Here is a 25,318-nt window from a genome sequence, read left to right as displayed (position 1 = left end):
AGTTTGGAAAGAGTTAAGCTAGTTACAGATAGCAGTGTCCTCCAGCCTTCAATTACAACACCAGGCTCTTATCCATTATTAAAATGTGGATAGAAGCTGTGTCTGTCCCAGACACTAACTAGACAACAGAGAACAAAGTACAGAAGCCCCATGGGTGAGCACCCTTTGGTCTAGACAAGAAAGTTCAGACAATACTGACAAGGCAGATAAAAGAACAAGTCTCAGGAAAAGATTCCTAACTGTCAGAGCAGCAGGGCAATGAGACAACATGCCTAGGGAATTTGTGGGATCTCCTTCACTGGAATTTTTTAAGATGAGGAATCTATAAGGAGGTCAGACTTGACCTTTGGGATCCCTTCCAGACTTAGGATTCTGTAAATTAAACTCTCTGTATAAGGAATTTCCTGTTTTGTTTCCACATGTCCATCACCAAAAGAATCATAGGAACTGGTAATATTACAATGTTGGGAAAGTGACAAAAATGCTGAAGCAAACAAGACCATTGTAAAGTTAAATAAGCTGTTTTGTTCTTTCAGTCAAGTTCTCATTCTACATTTTCCAGCAATACACGGGAAAACTATACTGCTGGGCGTAGTTAGGGTAGGAAGATTGTTCCATTTAAGCATGCTCTGTACACTCTACATTTTCTTTTATGAACGAAGTCAGAGCATCTTTCCTGTAACATGTAGTTTTAGTTTCACCACTCACAGATTGCCATAATAAAATGGAGCAGGGGGACCCAGAGGACAATACCAACATTAGCGAGTCAATACCAAAATAGAACTGAAGCTTGGTGCTCAGATTATGCATTTCCAGTTGTCTTATGCACAAAACTGTGCCATCAGCACAAACCTGCAAAACTGTGCGACTCTGCTCTCGGAGAACCCTTTTCTTTTTTCCTCCTCTAATCTTCCCGCGCACACCAAAAGCGGGCTCAAAAAATTGACCAATCGGCACCCGCAATGCAAAAGACATCATTTGGCTTATAAAACCTACATGCAAGCTTCCACCTAGCAGAAGCAGCGCTCCTCAGCGCATCAAGGAGGAACTCTTCCTCCCCACCCAGGCTTGGCCAGCCTTGACGTGCTTCTCTGCCACCGATTACAAAATTTCCCCGGCATACCCTTCCCCGTGCACCCAATAAGACCTCATTCATCTCTGTCTCGAGAGGATCTCCGCAGCTGTCGATCTCACAACACAACCGTTAACTGTTTTCTTCATTTGATCCACGCCTACACGTCTATTCCGCTGACGTGTAAGTAAAATGAAAACAAAATCCTGCAACCATTACGCGTGCGTAGCCGCCTCCTTTACAAAACCCGCCCTAGGGGAAAAGACCCACCAGCTCCACCGAGACACACGTGACACCAATATGTTTACACCTTACTATTACACAGAAATTACCAATCCATACTGCCAGCAGTTTTTCAGAGGTCAAAACAAAGAAATAAAACACACAATGTGGTATGATCATTGAAGGGACATTAAATATTGTTAAATGACACCTGAAAAAAAAAAATCAATATTTTCTTATTTACTGCTATACAAGAAATCAACTTTATAAAAACCGTAAATTTACCTCAGCAATTTTCTCTTCTTTGCAGAATCTTCTAGTGTGCTAGAAGACTTGTCTGGTTGTTTCTTAGGAGTCTGCAGAAGAGCTTGGGCAGATTTTAACCAGTCACTTGCAGATCTTCCTGTAGCTTGCCCCAAATCCATTTCAGAATTCGATTGTAACTTTTCGGTTAATCCTAAATTAATAGTTTCCATATCCACCTGATCATCTTCCAGATTTTCACTATCAGATGAATATTCAGAAATTTCTGTAGAGGTTATCTGGGCATATAAAAAACAAGAAGCATATTAACCTAAAGACAAAACATCAAGAATCAAGTCTGAACACACACTGACTGACAAGACAGTATATCTGCTTTATTTTGTGGTATAGCTTTAACTGGGGCACGGGAAAGAGGTATCTCAACCATCTAAAGATCAACCATCACTTTACTGGCTATTTCTTCCCCACTCAAATTGCTGCATCCACCAATATAGACTGCTGACAACTAAGGATAATTGTCTCCCTTTAAGAAAGTTCAGAGGCAACTGGGATGGTTTTTACAGCTAGATCTGGAGAAATGATAAAAATGCTAAGTCAGTACCAGATCTCCAGGAAAAAACGCCTCCAGAAATCAATCAGAACCAGAGATTGGCAGATGCACTCTTCAGACAAAACTGCCCCATTCTCAGGTAAACTGCATCTACCTGAAATAAAAATTAAGGCTGGGCAGGGGCAGCACAGAGCTCCGGTGTGCAGAATCCATGAGTAACCTCGTGGGCTGGATTACATGGTACTGGAGGCTGGAAACAGAGCACCCCTGAAGAAGATGGGTAAAAAACTCTTTGGGACAAGAGCTCTCTAGTCCAAACAGGAGCATTAAAAATCTGTATCAGACTGGCACTGTGTTCCAGAAATGACAAAAGAAAAGGGATGCATTCAAGTGCTGGACAACTGAAATGAAAAGTTGTTGTCCAGCATGCTCCAATCTTGGGAAACAAGAACACAGCTTGGACCATTTTGAACAAGAGAATGAAATACATTTAGGAGTGCTGAAAATCTGGAGGCAAGATTACCCTCCTTGACCATTCTTTTAATTGAAACTTTGACAGTTAGGCCAGCTCTTGTGTGTCCCTTTCATTAACAGAGCATTTATGAATTTAGCTTTCCTCTTCCAGAGTGGCATAGGTCAAGTTCAAAGATGACTAATGATAGACCAACAGGAAACTAGAAATATATGTAAATGAGTATAAATGCCCTAGAGTAGAAAATACATAAAAGTTACATGACCCCTTGTCTTGGTCATTATCCAGTAGGGTTAGTTCTTTGAACATATTATCCTCACGTAACACATGGGGAACTGAGAAGTGACTTGCTCAAGCTTACATATTCATCAATGTCCCCAAAGGATATCTTCAATAAAAATTAACCTATTTCCCCTTGAACAGCCCAGTAAACAGATCTCCCACAAAACAGTTGGTCAGATAAATAAATGGCCTCCAAAGAAAACTTTAACACTTGCGCTCAGCGACAAGTGAAGTTTGTGACGCCTCTCAAGAAACTAATGGTGACATCTGTTAACAATTACTGAGCTTATTTGGAGTGAACATGCTTTGTTTAACTCTGTAAAAATGGGATAAATGCATTGTTAGCATAAACTTTGAGGTCCATGATTTATCTTGATATATCCTTATATGCTGGAAAATAAGAGATGGGAGGTTTTTTAAAAGTTAAAGTGAAGAAAAAAGAATGGTTGAAAATTGAAAAAAAACAGCTGATACTAAACACAAACACAATCAATATTTATTTTTTTGGTTAAGAATTTATTTTGGGAAACCTTTCTTCATTGTAATACATGAAGAGATACAATTTCAAACATTGATAAATGAATATACCAGCTCTTCATTATTATACACCCTTCTGGTACACTCTCTTGCTTTTGGAGATGTTTAACTTTACTAGGGTATGTGGTTGAAATATCCCCATCAAAAAACAGTGGCAAACTTTAAGAAATTTGTGCAGATAGGCTGCATTTCAGGAACATACTTAGGCAAGACTTTTATTTATAAGAGTTATGCATACATTTAACCATTGTTCTATGTATAAGTATACATTCCTCAATCAGGGTAATAATTGTACTGAGATTACACATGAAAATTCATGAGAAGACTTTTCTGGGGAAAGGGGAAAAAGTCCTTGTAAAAGTCACATTTTCCAATTCTGTAGACTAGCTTTCTTTTCTTTAGCAGGCACTGGAAAAATATTCTGTGTGAAAATTGTTGTTTTAAGTTTTATTAATCTGATTTTTCACATGGAGGTTTCATGTACCCATCCAACAAGCTGGTATCTCTGCTAATAATGTTTATGCTTTTTGATATATCTATATTTTCTCTTGTTTCTTAAGGTCTTTTCTAGAATATCATTACTCAACTGTAAGCATCTGGCTTACCAAATTCTGGTTTACAAGTAATATTGAGTACACTGGAATACAATCTCCCATAACAGATAAACAAAAATTTTTGGATAAAAGAGTAAAACTAAATTACACATGGAAACATTATACAAAAACCTTCTAGTAAAACATCAAATAAAGTAACTTTCATTAAGGATCTTCAGCTATGTAAATATTTTCTACTTTCTATGTATTACTGTTCACTGCCATATGATTTTTGCATATAAAACATAGCTTGACATAGACCCATTTAGCACTATAGTGGCTCACAGTCCAGTGTCATCTTTTAAAGAAACAGTTTCAAATGAAAACTCTACTTTACCCCTAATCACAGTTTGAATCTACTTTCCTGGTACCAGAGTTATGACAGAAAGAAGCAAGGACTTTTTCCTCAGGTCAGGTACTAGTGCCCAAAAGCTCATCTAACATTTCTCCCACCTATAGTAGATCCAATATGAAAGATCACCTAAATGCCCCTTGTTTCTTGCATTTTTGCTGGACCATAACAGCTATAACAACACTCCAACCCTATTACAATGGTAAAGCATTCATGACATACGACTTTGTTTTAATTTTAGATGGAATCAGAGTCTAAGGGCCTTGCAGATGTTACATTTGGCATGGTCTATATAAGAGTTTCCTGCAACAAATTGTGACTGACTAGGCATTAGTTTGTCAGGGGATAAAAAATGGTGAATTTGCCATGAAAAAGTTGCTGGCTGAAACAGCAACTGCTTTGTGTACTATGGCAATTTTAATGCCTAGCCAGCCACAATAACAACCAAGAGACCCCCCAGCAGCCCACAGTCTCCCATTCCTCATCTCCCTGATGGGAGAGAATAGCTGACTCCCTTAGGTCCCCTCTACATAGGCGGGCAAAGGTGCAATGGGATCTAATGCGTGATTCACACTACTGTGAATTGCAATTAACTTTCCCTTATTTTTCTCAGCAGTGCTCTCTTTCCTCCTCCTCCTCCCAGCTCTTTACCTTCATCATTATCCATCCTCCATGCTATTCTTCTCCCCCCACCCCACCCCACCCCCACTCCTCATCCCACATCAGCCCAACGTTCACCTTTCAACTGCTACCATTTACCATCCCCCAGCTTCGCTGCTAATTTCAGAGTGGTGACAAATATAATACAGGGATCAGTGAGAAAAGGAAGCCATCATTGTTTTTTCAGAAACCTCAAGTGTAGCTTCTGGTAGCAAGAAAGAAGTTCAAGAGGAAACTATGATCACACCCTGAAGTCTCCTTTATGCTCCAGCTAACATGAGAGTGAAAACAGAGGCACAGTGCACAACTCACTCCAGGTAAGTGAGAAACAAACATTTTGGGAGTGATATCTTTAACTGGACTAACTGCATACTTGGGCAAGACGTTAAACAAGCTTTTTAACACATAGTGCCCTTCTTCAGGTCGTTGTGCCCACAAGCTTATGTAAAATCTTTTCCAATTCTAGTTAGTCGAATAAAAAAATACCATGCCGCAGAAAAACTTTGCTTCTCAAATGTCTCCTGGACCCCCCAGGGCTACAGCAACCTTACTACTACAGGTGAGTGATATTTAACCAGTGTGATTTTTCCAAAAGTCCCACATTCTGGAAGCCCTGCTAGCAGTTAAACTTCACAACAGTTGCCTTTTATGATAGGCATTCATAACCCTCAACTAAATGCTTCTCTCTACTCTCACGGGTGCAGTAGGCCTGAAATGCAGAAGAACTACATCATTTTCATTTTCACGGAGCAGTGATTAGTTGAGAAGGGACTCAACATCTCTTACCACACCACCAGGGAGACAAGCTGATGGTGGTAAGCCAATGGAAAGGATTTTAACTTGCTTTAGGATTTTAAAAACTCCTCAGAGGCTCCCAGTGTGGTGTGCCTGTACTGGTGGAGCAGAGGAAGCTGGGAGCAGGGGTGTAGCCACCCCTGTAGTGGGAACTGCTGCTTCCACGCCCCCTACCAAAACTCATCGATCACCAAAAACTGACAAATGGGAAGAAGGACCCATTGAATCTGCCCTACCAAGAGCCAGTAAGTAGGGAAACAGCATGAGAGAGAAAGAAGTTTTTCCTTTTAGCCTGAGTCATCTCTTGGGGTTGAGGAATCTTGTACATTTGAATGGTGAAGGATAATCATCAACCCTTCTGAAATTCAGTTAAAAGAAAAATCTAGACAGTTTAAAAGGGACACATGATTCACTTTAAAAGTTTTTTTTTCTCATTTCTGAAGCTTTCACAGAAGCATTGGGTGGAAGTCAATGCCAAACCGTTCATTAAAAACCTGGGAGATAATTCAAGTTAATAGGGGTTATTTTGCTTTGACCCTTAGGGGTTTAATTCATCTACACCTTCACATGAGACCCTCAATTTGTAGGGCTAGGCTTGAGTGTGTGCGCACAATACTCTGGGCAGTACTAGATTTTTCTTATGTCTTAAGCAGAGATAGCAGATAAAATCAGCAGGATTAAGCAGTAATGTGTGGGCAGAGTTAACCATGATGACAAAAAAGAAAACAGAGAGAAGGGGAAATCACTACAATCATTTACACCTGCAACCTCAAACTGCTGGAACAAATTAACTGAAACTGTGTAGCTGCAGCAACAGTGCAGTGTTTTAATATAATACCACCTTACATTACCTTGCATGCCAAAGGATCTCCAGTTACTTTACGAACTGGATCAGACTGTGGCTCCATGAAGGAGGTATTAAGTAGAAAGCATGAAAAGTCATCCGGGCCAGCTTCACCCACCTCCATACTTTTAAATACTTCAAGGCAAGCACTTTAAGGAGCACCATGCACCCTTTTACATAATGCAAAATTCACTTCCTCTGAACACACTGACCCACGAACAGGTCCTCGAGAACACTGCTAGCAATCATGAATCAGATGGTTTACAACTCTTGCTCTTGTTCCACCTCCACCCTCTCCACCCCCAGCAACCACTGCCAACCACAACAGCATAGCTTTTACGCTGACAGAGGAATAAGTTTCAGTCACCCTTATTACCATGGTGGAATGTAGTAGCTGTTTGTCAGTGCACAGAATATCATTTAGGCCAAAGAAGAATGACACAGGCTTGAATCTGAAGTAAGCAGATATTGCATGGTTATTCAAATAAAATTATGCCAGCACCAGCCCACCATCTCTTCTAGATGATGTTTTGCAATCTTCTGCAAGTGGTGAGAACGTTATTCCCATAATTTACTAGACAGATACTGTAACTTATAGAACCCCAGTACCTCTGGTCACAAAGCAGAATTAATTCACTGTCATCTCTAACTGAAGAGGACTGGCTCCTGAATTATCAGTGTCACACTGGCTTTTTATTGAAGTATTGACCATGCCTGATCCTACTTAGATTCTAAGTACTGTCAAGGTCACAGCTGCATTAAGCTACTCTGGCTGCCTCTACAAATGCTCAGAGGCGGGGGAAAGAGGGCGTTTCAATTAGAGCAGTTCCAAGACAGTCGCTCTAATTAAAATGGCTCACTGTCATATGTATTAAGCCCCCTAGGTTTCAAAAGGCTGCAGGGTGCTTTAACTGAAGGTCATTCAATGTGGTTTAGTTAAAACACCCCTACAACCATTTTGAAATGTGTGGGGAGAGCAGTGGGCTTAATATACGTGACCATGAGGTGACACCGGAGCATTCTAATTAGAGCCCGAATGAACACGTCTATAGGCAGCCTTTCCTACCAGTATATCTATCCCTGGTAGCCCTGTGATCTAATGCAGTGCACTGGTATAACTGTTTTTTGCCAACTAAAAACAATGGGACATTTTTCAAGATGCTTTTATAAGGTCAAGTAATAGGAAAGAATTTAGTCAAGGCTTTGCAGGAATCCACAGGATGACATGCCAGCTGGGGAATCTAACAGTTAACTTCTTCCTTAGTGACAAACTACCTAAGTGAATACTAAATATTAGAAAGGAAGAAGGGGAAAGAGGACTTAGTGATGACAAGAATATTGTGTCATAGTCCTCAGAATAGCCAGAGGTCAAAACACAATATACAACCCTTCAAATGGATCAACTGTGCTCAATAGTTGTATGCAAATGTGAAGTTTTCTTTTGTTGGCAACTACTACTGGATAATTTTACACTGTTTCATTTGTTTCAAGAAGTTGTTAACCTGCTACATGAACAGCAAGCACAGTAACAGCAACCACCTCTTGCGGAGAAAAAGGAGAAATAAGACCTTGCTTTGAATATTATTTAATTATTAATTATTATTAAGTAGTGACAGAAAGTCCAATCTGAATGAGGAAACACATTGGCTTCTATTACAAACACCCCAATCTACTGTCCTAAACACTACCCTTTCTATTTCTGTTGCACCAACAATCTGCATTATTATAAAATGCAATACTAGAAAAGTAAAGACTTAAAAAAACAAAACAAAACAACAACAACCAGGCATGAGGGTGGGGGAGATGAAGAACGAGGAACAAACATGCCATCTCACACACTTCAATGCTGAAATAATGCAAAAGTTACCAAACTAATCCCTTTGGTAGCATACTATATGCAACACCAATTATTTCAGAAAGCCCTTAGGAAAGAAAGGCTAAACTATGCTTTTATTCCTCCCAAACTAGATTTACAGTTTGTGATTTTGTGTAACCTCAGTAGGACAACTTTATCTTGTAAGACAGCCCATCTTCCAATGTTCAAGTGGAAATTAATGAGATTAAGCTGGGAGAAAGTGATGGGGTACGCTACCTGGAGCGGGAAAGAAGAAATGAAGGCAGAAGGGAGGTTGTAGCTTCTAGCTCTGAGCAGAAACCCCACCTTTTATAAAGAAAACAGGTTTAACAGGCTACATCTACAAGCTGTTCCAGCCTGCCTCTCCCAGAACAGGTTGTACTAAGGCATGGATAATCCTAACTGAAACAGGACAGGCTGCCTATCCTGTGTGTTGGGGCACTAACAAAAAGAAAAGGGTTTCCTTTTCATTTTTTTTTTTTTATTTCCAACTGCTTGCTAGAACATTAACTGAAATTCTGAATATACAAGGAAGATCAGACTGACAACACAAGAGTGTTGTCCATGAGACACAAATAAAAAGCATGGAATTATTCCGTTTCCAAATGAAAAAATATAAAATATAAAACGTAATGGATATACTAGGCCCTGGTCTATGTTACAAATACAACTCTGTAGAAGATCCAGTTCAAAGCAGGCGTTTAGAACAGCCTTCCTCTAACTGTGTCTTTTCTCTCCAGTTCCATGCAACAGGATACTACCCCACATACCTAAGCTCTGATCCTGATTAGGATCCCCTAGACAATAATGTAGTACAATAATCCCTACATTTTCAACTGTAGATAAGAATATTTAGCTTTGATGGCAAATACAGATGGTTAGCACCCGTGAAAATTAGGTCATTTATATGCAGAGGCCTGAATATAATTTTATGCTCCCAACTTTAGGCATCAGAGTTTGAAAATTTTAGCCAATACTACTACTGAACCCTCTTCAATCTCAAAGTAACTAATTTTAATATCAAAATGGCTATATCACTATCCTTTCATCAGGAGCTGTATGAAAGCTATCATATCAATTGTTAAAACAATCCCATACTGCTTTGCTTTGTTTAGTTATTTAGGTTCCACATATTAAGACTGTGAATACAGGTCATGATACTCCAGTTTTATTGTCTAGATTTTATGTGATACTTTGCTAATACTCAATTACAGCTGAATATAATATAAAATGACTCAAATGAAAGACCACATAAGACTCAAGTATTACAGGTTTCCCTCATTTTATGTGGGTTCTGGAGGTGCGAATTCACTCCTATGCGATGACCCTTTTTGTACCAAAAATTCATTATATGCGACATAAATTCACCCTTATGCAATGGTGTGGTGGAAGCCCACAGTCAGCTGCTTTGTGCAGTGCACTATGGGAGTGACGCACACAAAAATATAGTCTCTTCTGTGGATCTGTGCTCCTTGCTTGTTGTCTGTGACATGTTTCTGTAGTTGCCATCCCCATTATGGTAACATTCACAACCACCCTATGCTTGTGTGTACTGTCTGCTGTTGGTAAGTACCAAAATTGTCTTGTAAAAGTGGTAGAAATAGGTCTGGGGGTCAGTACAGTCGAGGTCTTGGAACGTATCCCTCTTTGTAACTTTATAAAGTAAGTTCGCTTTATGCAAATTCATGTTACACACCATTTTCCAGGAACGCATGTACAGCATAAAGTAAGGGAAACCTGTATTTATTAGGTAAATCCGAAGTTATTTAAGACCAAATACCTACTGAATTATTTACAAGCTGTTCTTAAATGGAGAACGAATCTCTAAATTTGAAGGAACAATTTAGCTTTTTCTGTACTATTTGACATCCAGGCCACAGGACTTCTGTCTAGCCAAATGACCCACCTCTTGACTGGGCCTATGGTACTTCCTCCTGTGGCTCCTATTGCTGCTGTGCCCAGGGTAGTTAGCACTGCCCCTTGGCCTTAACTGCTGCCAAATTTCCACTTCTGGTCACTATTCTGCGGGTAAATTTGCAGCAAGATGGCAAGCAGCACAGGTGGTAATCCTTACATGCTGGCTGCACCAACAAAATGCCTCTGGCAGCCTCAACAAGAAACCCTGTGGTCCAGATCTGGCTTGCCAACTCATTTGGGTTTGACGCCTCTGCATCTTTAAGTTACTTGCCTTAACATTTCTGGATACCCCAATGTACGGAAGCCCTTAGTTAAAAAAACAAAAAAGAGGTTGGGTTAGTTTGGTATAAACACAGAGGCCACACTTACTATGCAGATGAGAAATTCTATAATGCCATTCTATTACAGAATTTCTTATGATGCTGTCCCAGCAGTGGCCACACCAACAAAATAGATCATAATGAGACCACCACCATCTCCCCTTTCTCCTCCTCTTCCAATAGCTTCAAGTAGTTCAGAGGTGCTAAAAAGCAACAATCTCCCTCAACTTTCTCAATATCATTCAGTCCTTATCCCCTTTTGCTAACTCATCAGATGTGTTCATTGCCAAGTTGAGTCACAAGCAGTGACAACCTATCAACTGAAGCTGAAGAAAAGGAATTTTCATTTTCAATACTACTTTGGACAGCTTGCAGTTTTCAAGGGTAAATCTTTGCTTGCAGTAAAGCTTATGTGAATGGACCCACATAAACTTGTTTCTTCTTACATCTCTGCTCTCCCTTTCATATATTAGGTAAATCCAGGCACACAAGAAGTTTAGGGTTAATAATCTTTATAGGAAAAGCTCCAGCCATCTACTGTACACTAATCATTTTTGCTGTGCTGGAGTCTTTAGGTTACAGTACTAGAGCTTTAAAGAGACTCTATATTATACTAATTTTTTTACACTCCCACTCATTCTGCATTCCTCCTGCTTGACTGCCCTTTGCCCCACTTACTACTTCACAGTGCCAACAGTGCTGCCTCCAATGCCTGGAACAGTGTCTTTTCTCTCCAGTTCCTTCTCCAATCTCCAGTTAACAAATTATTTCTGTCTTCTCTCTTCTCCATAAGTTTTCTAGACTATCATTTCACGCTATTTTGGATTATACATTTTTCAGAGAAGTAAATGTCCTTCTGAAGCACTGCATCACTTTACGATGATTTTAATAGTACTGATGACAGCACATGAATAGGTACACAGCACAGGCATAGAAGACCGGGGAAAATGTTCATTTGCTCTCCTAGTTGCACCAAAAAGCCATCTAAGTATCACCCAAAAAAGTAATCAAAAGACAGTATGTAAGAAAAGCCTTTGTCAAAAATCTCTGTTTCAGAGATACTGTATTATATGGGTATTATATTACATAGTCTAAGTGGAAAGTGGACAGGGTCATCATGAACTGAGCCAGCTGTGCTGTCCCTGGGAAGACACTGGAAATATATTAGCATAATGTGACTGATGCAATCTGTAGGCAAATAAGTTTGCACTGATCACTGCTTACCTGCTTGTATAACAAACCTCTGTAGCACAGCACACTTCTCTTTAGCCATTTTACAAGCTTAAGAGAAGGATAATGACACCATTGGAAGCAGAATTAACTCAGTGTAAATGAAGTATTATTTAACATAAATAACATGGAATGACATTACAACCATGTAAGGATGTGAGCCACCTAGGAATTTCAGGTTACCAGATTTTTATTTTTGGGGGGTGGGGGGTTGGTAAAAAAACAAAACTACTGATTTCACTACTGAGTTAATGATGGTGAAGTCATGCCCTAGGCATTTTAAATGCACCCATCACCATATCATCTAGAAGCCAGTAATAATGGGGCAATAAAAACACAAACAATTATGAGAACATAACAGAATGAGGCTGCTAAAATAGAAAAAGAGCTACTATAAACTAGAATAGCTGCAAAGAGACTGATAAGACTTGTGAAAACTGCATACATCTAGTTAAATTTTAAGATCTGTCTTGCATTTGATGCATTAAGTTGGTTTAGTCATTATTATTTGAAACTAATAAAATACATTTAAAAAGGCATACCATAAAACTCATTTAAAATTTAAATCACAACAAATAATGCACTTTGCTGTCATTGTGTGCATATGGTGATAATTATTACAATGTTTAAGATTTTTTTTGAACAAACTTCTTGTTAAATAAGTACAAAAATCATTGAACACATTTCACATTAGAAAAAATTTCAGTATCAGATATCCAGATCCCAGATGGGGACCAGACTACTTCCTTGAAACCGAATTGTTAATTCCTAAAAATCTAATGTGGAGTCATTAGAATTGGCAAAAGAAACAGCTCGCAGAAGTTACACAGGTGAAAATCTTGACAAACAGTATACATCAGTGAATTGTTCGAGGCTGAGGTGGAGTGACAGCTCAGAGGCTGCAAGGTTGAGGGCACAGGAGAAGTGCTTATGGCATGGCCCTGTTGGATTTCAATTAACCTTCAAATTCTGCTAAATACTTTGTCATAAGGACACAAAAAAGGAAAGAAGGTGAATTGCTCTTTATGAGGGAACAATTGGTGGAGGAGATAAAGGTGATAGGTAACTTGGGAGGACGTGATCACGATCCAACAGAATTCCAGAATCTGATAAAGAAAGCATGAGCTTAACAAAATTAGGACACTAGATTTCAAAAAGGCAGATTTTATCCAACTCAAGGAGTTAATTGACTTGGTGTCATGGGAGGACAGACTGAAGGATAAAGGCTGGGAAGCCCAACAAGAAACTGTCCCAACATGACAAAAGCACAAGAAGAATGGGCAGGTCACCAAGGATACATACCAGGAAATAGCAAGAACCTGCAAGGACAAAAATCAGGAAGGCAAAGATAAAAAATGAGCTGCACCTGGCCAAGAAGGTTAAGGCCAACAAAAAGAGGTTCTATAAGTATGACGGCAAAAAAAGAAAGACCAAGGGGGCTGTGGGTCCTTTGTTAATGAGCCAGGGAGAACTCTAACAGAAAATACAAAGACAGAACTACTCAACAACTACTTTGCCTCACTCTTCACAATCAAATTAAGCTGCAGCTAGACATCTGATAGGGATTATGTGGATATGGAAAGGGGGAAGCTGAGGAAAGACGTAAGAAAAGAGATGACTAGAGAGCTTTCATTGGATCTGAATGGATTCAAGTCAGCAGGGCCAGATGAACTTCATCCCAGGGTACTAAAGCAACTGGCAGAAGAGATCTTGAAGGCCTTGACAATGATCTCCATGAAGTCATGGGAGATGGGCCAGGTACTGGAGGGCTGGAAAGGGGCCAACATAGTGCCTTTTTAAAAAGGCAAAAAGGAGGACCCAGGAAACTACGGACCGTTTAGCCGAAGGGTAAATATAAATCAATCCATGTCAGGATGGCAAGAGGTTTCAAGTGGAGTCTCACAGTGGTCTGTCCTGAGCCTGGTGCTGTTCAATGTGTTTATTAACAATTTGCATGCTGGCACAGAAATCTTCTTGAGCAAGTTTTCAAACAACACAAAACTGGGAAGGATTGAGAACATGTTGGATGATGTTGAGAGCAATTCAGAAGGATCTCCACAGACTGGAAAGCTGGGCTAGAGCTAATAGGATGAAGTTTAATGTAGACAAGTGCAAGCTTCTACACTTTCAAAGTATTGGCTCTCAATAATCAAAAATGCATATATAATATGTGTGACACCTGACTGGATGGCAACACAATGGAAAAGGACTTGGGGGTCTTGGTAGATAAGACTTAGTATGAGTCTTCAGTGTGATACAGCGGTATGAAAGGTGAATGCAATTTTAGGATACTTTGATTAGAAGCATTAGGTGCAAGACACACAAGACACTAGTGTCCCTCTACTGGGCACTGATTAGGCTTCATATGGAGTACTGTGCGCAGTATAGCCTCCCTGTGCTGTATCAGGGTTCAGGGTAGTCTTATGTAGAGTTTAGATTACAGATTGTATAGGATGGTTTGTCAGAGATGATTCTGCCTCAGGCAGGCACTAGGCTAGATGATTTCTGGAAGTCCCTTCCAGTCCCACTTCTCTAAGATTCTATGAGCACTGTGAAACATGCACAGAATTATTTTAAAAATTAACATTAACTTACTTATCTGACAGTATTCTTCATTTAAAACGCGCAAAAAGAAAATAAAACCTGGATATGTGCCTGTCAAGTTAAATAAACCCAGAATGAATTATTACTGCAGTGGCTCACCAATATCTTTTGCACCTCATGCCTCCATTATCTTAAACCAGATCTCAAAATTAGCATGTTTCAACTGTCCTATCAACATACTTATAACCTATGCTCCATTTACTTCAAGGGGAAAAAAAACCCAGACCCATTAAGTACATGGCATGTCAATTTGTATTTATACATGCTAAACATTAGAAACTCAAACAATAAAAATTGCATATTTATATTAAAGTGCAAAATTAACAAAAAATCTAAATGAGAAAATCATATGCACACACTCATAAGACAGACAGCTGCTGAGAAATTTAAAGACAGAATATATAACTAAAACAATATATATCTGCAACCTCTACCATTGAACTACTTTCTGCCTTTTATTCTAAAAACCATTCTTATTCTTGGAAAGGAAAAAGTAAACAGTGTGTCTATGGCATGTACACAATGCCTGCAGGATGTGCATATGTCACCATGAACTCTGAAAATGGCAGGCTAAGAAGAAAAAGTAAGCTTCAGGTCTGTTTTGTTCATCACTTTTTTAAGTCAAATATGGCCATTTTGACAACAACAAAAAAAGAGAGTTATAAAATCAGGTACAACAACTCTTGAATCTATGCTTTGCAGATGGTACCAGTCCCAAAACTGCCTGCAATTTTGGGTGACCAGCTATACTAGTTATTTTTTATTTAATAAAATATGATGCATTTCCTTACAGAATACCCTTTTCTTTTCTATGGAATGCATGATCATAGCTGGAGGTATCCATAGATGGAAAAGACCACTTACTAGTAACTGCTGTTCCTTTGAATGCCACTTCCGTGTAGACCCCCCTCCCCCATCCCCACTCCAAAGGATCAGGGTACTACTTAGGGTTCGAGAGACAAACACAGTTCCCTGCTTTACCTGTTTTCCTGTGTGGGGTCCTGTGTGACCTTAAGCAAATCACTTAAGTACCAGATCGTTAAAAAGGACTGAGACAACTAACTCCTATTACAGTGTCTACTCCGTTAAGAACCATGCATCACTTTCCCCCAAACTGTAAGAAAGAAAGAAAGAAAGAAAGATACGGTACTTCCCTACCTCACAAATACATTACAAATTCTCAGACACACTAAGGGGCAATGGGGTCCACAAAGCTAAGCTAAGATAGACAGCTAGAGATGTGGTTAGTTCTTTGCTAGTGGCCCAGACACTAACTGCTTCCAGTTCTGTTTGTAGCATTTCAGGGTAGAGCATCAGTTGGACTTCAACAGAACGGAGGACTCGGCAGAAATGGTCCACCTTTACTATTTTTCCATATTATGTACTATTTCTGACTTGGGATTATTAGGACAGTGTGCAAAAACACGAAAAGCAAATTTGGTAGCTCTCTGCCCAGGTGCAAAAGACGATACCAATGCCTATGGCATCACCTTGCAGTTAGTAATACAACATTTGCTTTGTACAACCTGACCCTGATTGTCAGGGGAGTAGGAAGAAGAGCAAAAATAATTAGCTACAACCCAGCCAAAAAGAATAGAAAGTAGAATTTTTATCTCCATATGCCCTTGAATGATGCATTCCAAACAAGTTATCAAATGACATAAGGCCTCCTATTGAGTGGTTATTTCAGTGACCTGCTCTATGCACTTGTATTAACCTGAAGAACTTCTGACAAACGAATCTACCTATACAGGCATACCTTGGAGATATTGCAGGTTCGGTTCCAGTCCACCGCAATAAAGCGAATATCGCAATAAAGCAAGTCACACGAATTTTTTGGTTTCCCAGTGCATATAAAAGTTATGTTTACACTATACTGTAGTCTATTAAGTGTGCAATAGCATTATGTCTAAAAATACTTTAATTAAAAAATATTTTATTGCTAAAAAGGTTAACCATCATGGAAAAATGGCGCCGACAGACTTGCTCGATGCAGGGTTGCCACAAACCTTCAATTTGTAAAAAACACAATATCTGCGAAGCGCAAGAAAGCAAAGCGCAATAAAACGAGGTATGCCTGTACTTTGCCCTTCCCTGAAAGGTGAAGAACAATGGGAGGATTTTGATGCACCAAAGCCTCTGCACAAGAGAACCAGGATCACTCTCCTACTTAATTAGGTAACGAACTGACTGTGACATTGTCCGTAAACTTCTATTTTCTCCAATGCTGTATGGATGAACAAAGGGCCTAGGAGTACACCAACTGCCCTGAACTCCAATACATGGATGTGCCTGCTGGGATGTGCCTGCTACTTGCAAGTAGCAAAGGCAAGCTAATAAAGGACTCTACTGACCGGAAGAAGGATCAGGCTCGAGCTATAGAAGCCACAAGCCTGCCCCAGTCAGTTAGTCGTGCCCTGGTAACTGTGGAGTGAGGAGCCCCTGACAGCAGAGCAGCAGGACTTGTGAACTGACAGTGGCTCTGAATGAGGAACTCTGCAATGCAGAGAAAAGTGAAGGTACCTGGAGCAGAGAAGAGCTTAGTTATATGGGCAGGTGGCCCTGGTTTATGTTAAGCCTAGCGAAGGCTTGAGTGCCTGCCAGACGGCAGTTATTCATTACTAAGTTGTCCTAGCAGTTCAGTCTGGAGATCTGCAAGGGGAGGCAAGGCTTACTTAGAGGGCCAGTAGCTCAGAGGCTGATTGGAGGGAGCTTAGCCAGGAGTGCAAGGGCCTAGAAAGTAGGAACCCACAGATCCATGATCCCCATGCCTGGAAAGGGCTGGGAGTATAATTAGAGGGTCCAGGGACAAGTAAGGCTGAGAGAGTGAGACCCAAGAAGGTCCAAAGACAGGGGGAGTACCTCAGTGTAGGACCCAGAGGATCAGAAGACAGGGACTGATGGATAGTCAGACCAGAGGGTCCACAGGACAAGGACTGGATGAGGGTCCACCAGTCTGAGATGGACTGCCAGCCAGACTGGGGGTCTGGGAGCCCAGAGAGAGATGGTCTGTGAGCCAGACCAGGAGTCCAGAGGGGGGAGCTGCAAGCTGGACCAGGGGTCCAGGAGCCCAGAGAGAGAGGAGCTGCGAGCCAGTCTAAGAGCCCAGAGAGGGCTGCAAGCCAGACAGGGAATTTGGGAGCCCACAGAGGGGCTGCAATCTGAACCAGGAGCCTGGGAGCCAAGAGAAAGAGGATGCAAGCCAGACCAGGGGTCTGGGAGACGAGAGAGAGAGAGAGGGGCTGTGAGCTAAACTAGGGATCTGGGAGCCCTGAAAGGGCCGAATATGGGGCCACAGGGGTCCAAGGGCCAAAAGGGGCCAAGTGTGTGAACTGAATAATATGGTGATAACACCTACAAGGCTTGAGGCATGGTGTAGGGGAGGAAAGGAGCCACACAATTTGCCCTTGAGGTTACAGGTGCCCTACAGGGGCACAGGCAGGCTGAGATAGGCCTATCAAGCCTGAGGGCTGGATTGAGGCTAGAGGGGGTTCAGGAGAGACCCAGTGGGGAATTGTTAGGATTAAGACTCACTCTAAGGTCTACAGGCAGCCTCTCTTAATTGACCTTTAATAACAAGAACGAGGCGTGGCAGGAGAGCAATCTACGGAGACAACATTAGAGTCCAAGCCAGGCAGAAGCTGCAAGGCCACTGAGGGTGTCATGGCCCCCCTGTAGCCACGAGCCTGTCACAGTAAGGCACATACCAGTCCAAATGAAAGACACTGCTGGTGAGTGGGCAACTGTGATAGCAAGGAAGAAGGGAGTAAAGAGCATCTTGCAGAGGATGACACTGTCCTACCAACAATGTTGCCATTAGAACACTTGATGAGAGAAAGAGAGCCTCCTTTGAGGACTGTGTATGTTGGGTGCATTTGTGACCTGCCACTCAGAACAGCAAGGATTCTATGTTTCAGTGACTGAAGGGCAGGATATAAAACTCAGGTCATCATGTCTAGTAGTTTTAGGGAAAACTGTGTGGTCTACTCTGGCCATTCTGAGGGCATCACAAGGAAATCTCGTTTTGAAAAATCTCTTTTCTAAGAGAATGGGCTTATCCTACCATAACCTGATAAAGGTAATTCCACATGCAGATGAAATGTGCATCTCTCAGTTGATTAACAGTCTCAGTAACTGAAATAAACCACTTCTGTACTGTATTTCTGCAAAAGTTCAGTTCACAGCAAGTCTTCTCAGGAGCCAGTCATGCAGATAAGAGGTAGAAAAAAGTGTCTTGGTATCTGAGGCATGCAGCAGCCTTGATGAAGACTCACAGACTGTGGACAAATCACAAAGGAAGAAACTGCCCTGGCAGTGTCTTCGCCCACACACCTCAGATACTTCATGAAAAACGTTCCCCTTGTTCTGCATCTGTTAAATAACCCAAGGGAATTGGACCTCTTTAGTGCATTGATCTCTGGTGGTTACTGGGGCATATGGAACATTCTCCTAAATATCTTGTGAAAATGTCTCTCTCAGATGAAGAGAAGTATGGAACTAACTTCTGGTACTGGTAAACAATCTTTTCTCCAAAGACTGAAGGAGTCCCCTTAGAAAAATAATAATCCCCCTGGTGATCTGAGGGATCCAGTACTCTGATCAGCCCACTGAAAGGATTGCATCAATAATAGTTATGGGATTGATGTCAGTGGAGGCACTGGCATTATGTGAGGATACAGTGCCATGCCAGAAGTATCAGCAGGGAGATTAGAACAGGTTCGCAGCTTCCAAATGTGCCTTTGCAGGGATATTCCTACAGAATTATATAAGCAGCTAAAACAATATATGCACTGGAGCTGAAGGTCAATCCCAAAATCACATTAGGGAATGCTCAATGCTAATCTTAGAGGGGCTCAAACTCAATCACTCCAGATCAGAATAGGAGGAGACTGTAAAGACAGTCATAAAAAAAACTGCATGCAGCATACAGTTTAGTAGCCACAATAACGGGTCCTCAATTCAGAGCGCCATTTTTGGAATCTGGTCTATGGAGTTCAAGTACATTGGTTCACAGAAAACTGCTGTAAATAAGCAAAGAGAAAAAGGTAACAACAATACCATTTGATACTATTCAGCAGGGATCCTGGTTTTCTTGGATTTAAAAAATTCCACAGTTTTTGGTTTAACCCTCCCCCCCCCCCAAATCAACACTGAAAACCTCTCAGAAGTCAATGTTAAGACTGAATATGCAGCCTTAGCTGTGGCTATTGTCTGTTAACATTACAAAAACGTCCTTACAGGATCATGTGCTCGCACACATACAGCAGTACATTTTTTCCCATTACCTTTCTTGTTCTGTTGGCTATAAAGTCACTACAGCAGCTGCAGGACAGTTGAGGAGGAGATACAGGAGACACGTAAAGCTGGAAAGCAAGCAAGCAAGAATTGTGCAATACTCAGTACAAAGACAGAGCAGGAAACAGGGAGGGAAAGCTGAAAGTAGGCACAAGGAAACAGATGCCAAACAAAAAATTCCCCAAATAGTAATAATTCAGAAGAATAAAAATGTAGCTTCTTTTTGGGGGGTGGGAATTAATTGCAGTTACTTTTGAGCATGAATCATCTATGGAGTGGCAGCTTCAAAAGACTTGAACGTAATCTTAGTTTAAGATCTTTGGGGCAAGAACCACCCTTCTGTTCTGAGCCAAGGCACAGTATGCTCCTGGTCCATAATGAGGGCTCCTGGTGCTGCACAAACATGAACAATTAACAGTAATACTTCTCCAAAAGTGTGTGGAACCTGACTAAGACACACATTGCAAAAAAGAGGTGAAAGTCTAAAGAAAGGTCTTGCTCTCCTTCAATCCCCAGACTGATAAAAGACATCACTACCACCACTAAGCTCTTATATACCACATTTCATCAGTAAATAAAGTACTTTACAAAAAGTTGATAAAATTAACCCTTTAACCAAAATGTCTTAAATAACCAATTTACTCCTGAGCTTAGAAGTATTTGCTCACACTGTTGTGCTTGCATCAGTGCAAGCAATACCACTCCTATCTCCCTAGTGCCACACAAGGGTATAAGGATCCGAGGATATACGAAAGACAGGGTATAGGGATCCCAATGTCCCTTGCACTGCCTTCCAGGCTCACTGCACTTTTGGCAGTCTCCATGACACATATGAGGCTATATGCTGACATCCCAGGGGACTGAGGCAGCTGGAGTTCAAAGATCCTGCCAGTACTTTTCCCTGCACCATTGTTAAATGGCTCTTCCAGCATGGATGAGGCCCTGCACACTATTCTGCTCATTATTATGAACAGAAAGCAGTGAAGAGACCGCATCCTCATCTCCAAGGCGTCGGCTAAATAAATCCACAGGTGAAAAGATCAGCTAGAAGAAAACATATGCTTTGATGCCATTCTTGCTTCATCTGTTCTTGAAGCAAAGCGTTCATGAAAAGCCAGCAAGCACTAAGCAGAGAAACCAGACTGATGTACAGACTTGAGATTATCAGCCCAAGCTCCAAAACATCAGCATATTGTTGAAGGCAACATGCATGAATTGAATGATGAACATGGGGAATGTCTTACTATTCCCAGAATCAGTACACACAAACACACTACAACGCTCTGAATTTGAACATTCTACACAGGTGGTAAGTTTGCATTAAAGACATGCCTAGACGATATCACCTCATATTCATATTGGTTGAATGAGAAATCAGTTTAATAAGAGAAAATCCAAGGTAGAGGCAGTATTGATGGATATGTTCAAGGTAATTCAGCACATCATGCTGCAGTTATCAGGTTGGGCAACATAACATAGGTAAGGGCTTCAGCATTCAATTCTCTAAATGTGGAGATGCTATTTGTGGCACCGTGTATCAATTCTGTGACAACTTCATCTGTGAAAATACCTCCAAGAAGAACTATTTCTCCATTGTCTGACAGGTCAGATCTGTTACATTAACACTGGCTGGCCTAGAAAAAGTCCATTAGTCTGGAATATTTAAAATTCAGGGCTTTGAAAAACTGCAATGTCGATTTCCCCCCCACACACACCTTCCAACAGATATTAGAGCACAGGTGCTTGTTCTACTTGTTACCATATTTACCAAAATCCAAAATTACTCAAATTTAAGATGGCTTCCCCAATAATTGGATTCTATGCACGGAAAATTACAAATATTAACATTTTCCATATATAGAATCTAATTAGTAGAAAGCCATCTTAAATTCATACCCCCATCATGCACACCGCTGAGCTAGGGAAAACAGTTTGTGGATAGATGACTGAGCAGACTCCTGCTTCCTACTCCCCTACATGCCTGCCCCCACACTGCCTACCTCCTACCCCAACATTCCTTGCCTCCCCCCTGCCTGTGCTTGTTCTTGCACCCCCAGCTCCCCTGTGCAGCCTGCATACCTGCTCCCTGCCTACCCGACTCCACTCCCTACTTTTACTTTCTACACCTCCAAGGCAACCAGCAGCAACACAGCCCTGGCTTGGCCTGGCCTCTGCCCAGCTCAGCCAGAGAGAAGTGGCAGTAGCTCCTGGCCAGGCAAGATCAGGACTAGAGTAGAAAGTAATAGGGAAGGGGACATTTGGTATAGGTAAGCAGGAGATGTGGGGTATCCTGCCCCTAACTATGCTACTGGGTCCACATTTGATTTCCAAATAAATGAACACTTAGTAGTTCCCACTATCTTCAGTGTATCTCTGAGTCTGTCTCCTTTATACACTGAATGCTTTTTTCTTTTTCTGATTTGAGTATGCTGCGGTTAAGCCATCAGCAGTGATTCTGAAATACGGTGCCACAGCAGCCCAAGGTGTGGCCAGATCCTTTAAAGGGTGCAAAGTTGTGAGGACATAAGCAGGTAAGCACAGGCTTGCGGTTGTCACTGCCTGGCTAATTCTCCACCCCAACTGCTCAGTCCCTCTGATGCTATGATATCATCATCTGCAATCCCTCACAGTCAAGGATGATTGAATTCCATGACCGTCTTATGCGTGAGTCCGAAGATGGTTGACAAGATCTGTCTGGGAACTGACAGACTCTGTTGCGGCTCAGGCACATGTTTCTGTGAGAGGTGGGTGGTTCTGTATTCTTGATTTGGTCCACAACATGCTGCTTCTACCTTCCTCTTGCTTTTCCATCTCCTGTTTCACCATAAGGTTTTGAAGTTCTGAGATCCTTGCAGCAGACTCTTCCCTCCATTTGACGCAGTCCTGAGCAGTAAGCCTCTCAGGAGTTGATGTCAATGTTTGCATTTTTTCAAGTTGGCCTTGAGGACATCCTTGAAGACCTTTCTCTGCCCTCCTTTTGAGTATGTGACTTTGCTGAGGTGGGAGCATAAAACTTGCTTCAGGATTCTGGAGTCAGACATCCAAACAAAGACGATCATCGCCTCGATGCTCATGGTGTTTGTTTGTGACAGGATGCCAATGGTGGTGTGTCTGTATTCCCACTGGATTCACAGATTCTTCTGGAGGCAGCATTGATGGTATTTCTCCAGTGGCTTGAGATGTCTCCTGTCTGTGGTCCACATTTCAGCTCCATACAGTAAGGTGGGGATCATGACTGCTTGATAAACCACGAGTTTGATTTCAGATCTGATGTTGTGATCTTCAAACAACCATTTCCTCAGGTGTTCAAAGACCTGAGGAATCCACATTTGAGACAATGCTGGATCTCTTCTATGTGAGCCTTCTTCGTGAATTGGCTTCTGAGGTATGGGAAATACTCAGAGTTCTCCAGAACCTCACCACGAATATGAATTACAGAATCAAGAGTTTGTTGATGGAGGACCTTAGTCTTCTGAATGTTAAGCATCAGTACCACTTTCTTGTATGCCTCAGTAAACAAGTCAGCAATTGTCTGAATGTCTGCTCACGAGTGAGCACAGACCACAGGAACATCAGAATACTGAAGCTCAATGATTGAGGTTATGGTGGTCTTGATTTTGGCTCAGAATTGGCTGAGATTAAACAGTTTACCATCCGTTTGGTAAACTGTTTAATCCACTCCAACTGAAAGCTTATTGATGTAGCATTGCAGTTACCCCTACCCCAACTGCTCAGCTCCTCTAATGATAAAATATATAAATTAGTTTATGGAATTGGATGCCACTCAATTCAGAAAAGTTATAGAGGGGTGCCTTGACTTCAGTGAGGGGTACCTCAAGTCCAGAAGGGCTGAGAGCCACTGGCATACTGAGTAAGTGACAGCACTTCACACAAGGAGAAACTGTAAAGATAACCATAAAGATTAACTGAAGTCTTGCTCACTTGATACAGGATGAAAATAACAATAGAGATTATTTCTAAATTGGCCTCTTCCTTGAAAAAAAGACAATTACAGAGAAGAAATTACTATTTATTGCCAGCATTTCTACATATAAAAATGCCACTGAGGTTGTACACTATTTTGACTGATGCTACTTAGTTATTGGCCTCGTGACTTCTCTGAGGAGACTGGGTATATCACTGGCTTAAAGCAGAGGTCCTCAACGTTTTGGCCAACAAACCAGATGGGCAGCTCATCCCTCCATACACTGGATCTGGCAGGTCCCCATCCAGCTGCATAGAGTAGAGGGGGGAGCCCAGCCATATTCAGCCATGCAGTGAAGAGCATTTGGTCTGGTTCCAACCTGGCCCCTGGGGGGGAAGGAAGGGCTGTGACCTGGCCTCAGTCCAGCCCTGTGGGGGACAGGGGCATGGCCTGGCCCCACAAGAAGAAGGGACACAGCCAATCCCCAACCATACCTGGCAGAGGGAAGGAGGCATGGGGCTGGCGGGGTGGGGGGAGTATGCATGGCCAGGGCTCAAACCAAGTGCACAGGGAAAAGGTCATGGTTTAGCTCTATGGGGCTTGGAATTTTGTTAGCGGGGAAGGGCGGTAGTACTGGCACTGCTCCCCACCAAATTTTGCAACCCATGGGGTGCCCCATAGGCCAGATTCCAAGACTCCGCAGGCCACGTTAGTTATGGTCCTTGCCATTTTTGTTTGAAAAGGATGCTTCAAGTGTGTGGCAAGTCCTCATACTAGAAATTAATAACTAGAATTGTGATAATTTGATATTCAAAAGTTTCATATTTTCTATTGGTTTGGATTAGAAACCTGGAGGTTCTTAGGAGATATGAGTAAACACCATAAAAACTGAAAACAAAAATGTGCACCCACACCAGGCAGTGGATAGAAGCACAAGAGATGCCCCATCATATGAGAGACAAACAGCAAGCAAAACCACTTGCATAGAAAGATAAGAGGCAAAATAAAAATGACAACTGTCCACAGCAAATGGCAAGCAGAAAAGGATTTTCTAACAACTGCAGAAGTAAAATCAATTAAAAACTTTCCAATATAAATCTTTAACCTACAAAAGTGACACAATTTTAAATGGATGGGTTCCGGGGAATTAACTGATTCAAATCTAAAAAAGAAAACAACTGCTGTACTATGTAGAAATTAAGAAATGTAATAATAGGTGATGGGATGCTTTATCACAGGGTTGTCCATATCATGGCCAAGGAGCTGCATGCAGCCTGCAAAATAGTAAATTGCAGCCCCTGAACTCCCACCTGGCTGCTGATACTCCAGCTGCAGTAGTAGCAGTCAGAGGGGCTCCAGGCTGTCTCTGGCTTGCCCTTGCCCCTACCCATATCCCTGCCCCAGGGGATGGGGCAGTACAACACAGCACAGCATTTAGCCCCAGGGAAGCCCATAGCCCAGGGTACCTGAACAGTACAAAATACAGCAGGAGGGGAGGGGAACACTGAGAGCAGTAGCAGTGAGGGGGG

The 25,318-nt window shown here is 41.6% G+C and overlaps 1 protein-coding gene across 5 annotated transcripts in view; it reads right to left on the bottom strand.

The window, feature by feature from the left end:
• SPIDR (scaffolding protein involved in DNA repair) overlaps nucleotides 1-25,318 on the bottom strand; it is a 318,965-nt gene that overhangs the window by 231,011 nt on the left and 62,636 nt on the right. For all 5 annotated transcript variants that reach the window (XM_019547779.1, XM_019547809.1, XM_019547787.1 and 2 more), the window contains one exon: nucleotides 1,580-1,836. In XM_019547779.1, the coding sequence (XP_019403324.1) occupies nucleotides 1,580-1,836 (257 nt within the window). The remainder of the gene's footprint in view (nucleotides 1-1,579; nucleotides 1,837-25,318) is intronic.

The sequence above is a fragment of the Crocodylus porosus genome, unplaced genomic scaffold (assembly GCF_001723895.1).
Source record: "Crocodylus porosus isolate Cpor-Errol unplaced genomic scaffold, CroPor_comp1, whole genome shotgun sequence".
NCBI lineage: Eukaryota > Metazoa > Chordata > Crocodylia > Crocodylidae > Crocodylus > Crocodylus porosus.
Note: the sequence above shows the minus strand (reverse complement) of the source record. Positions and strands in the feature narration are given on the sequence as shown.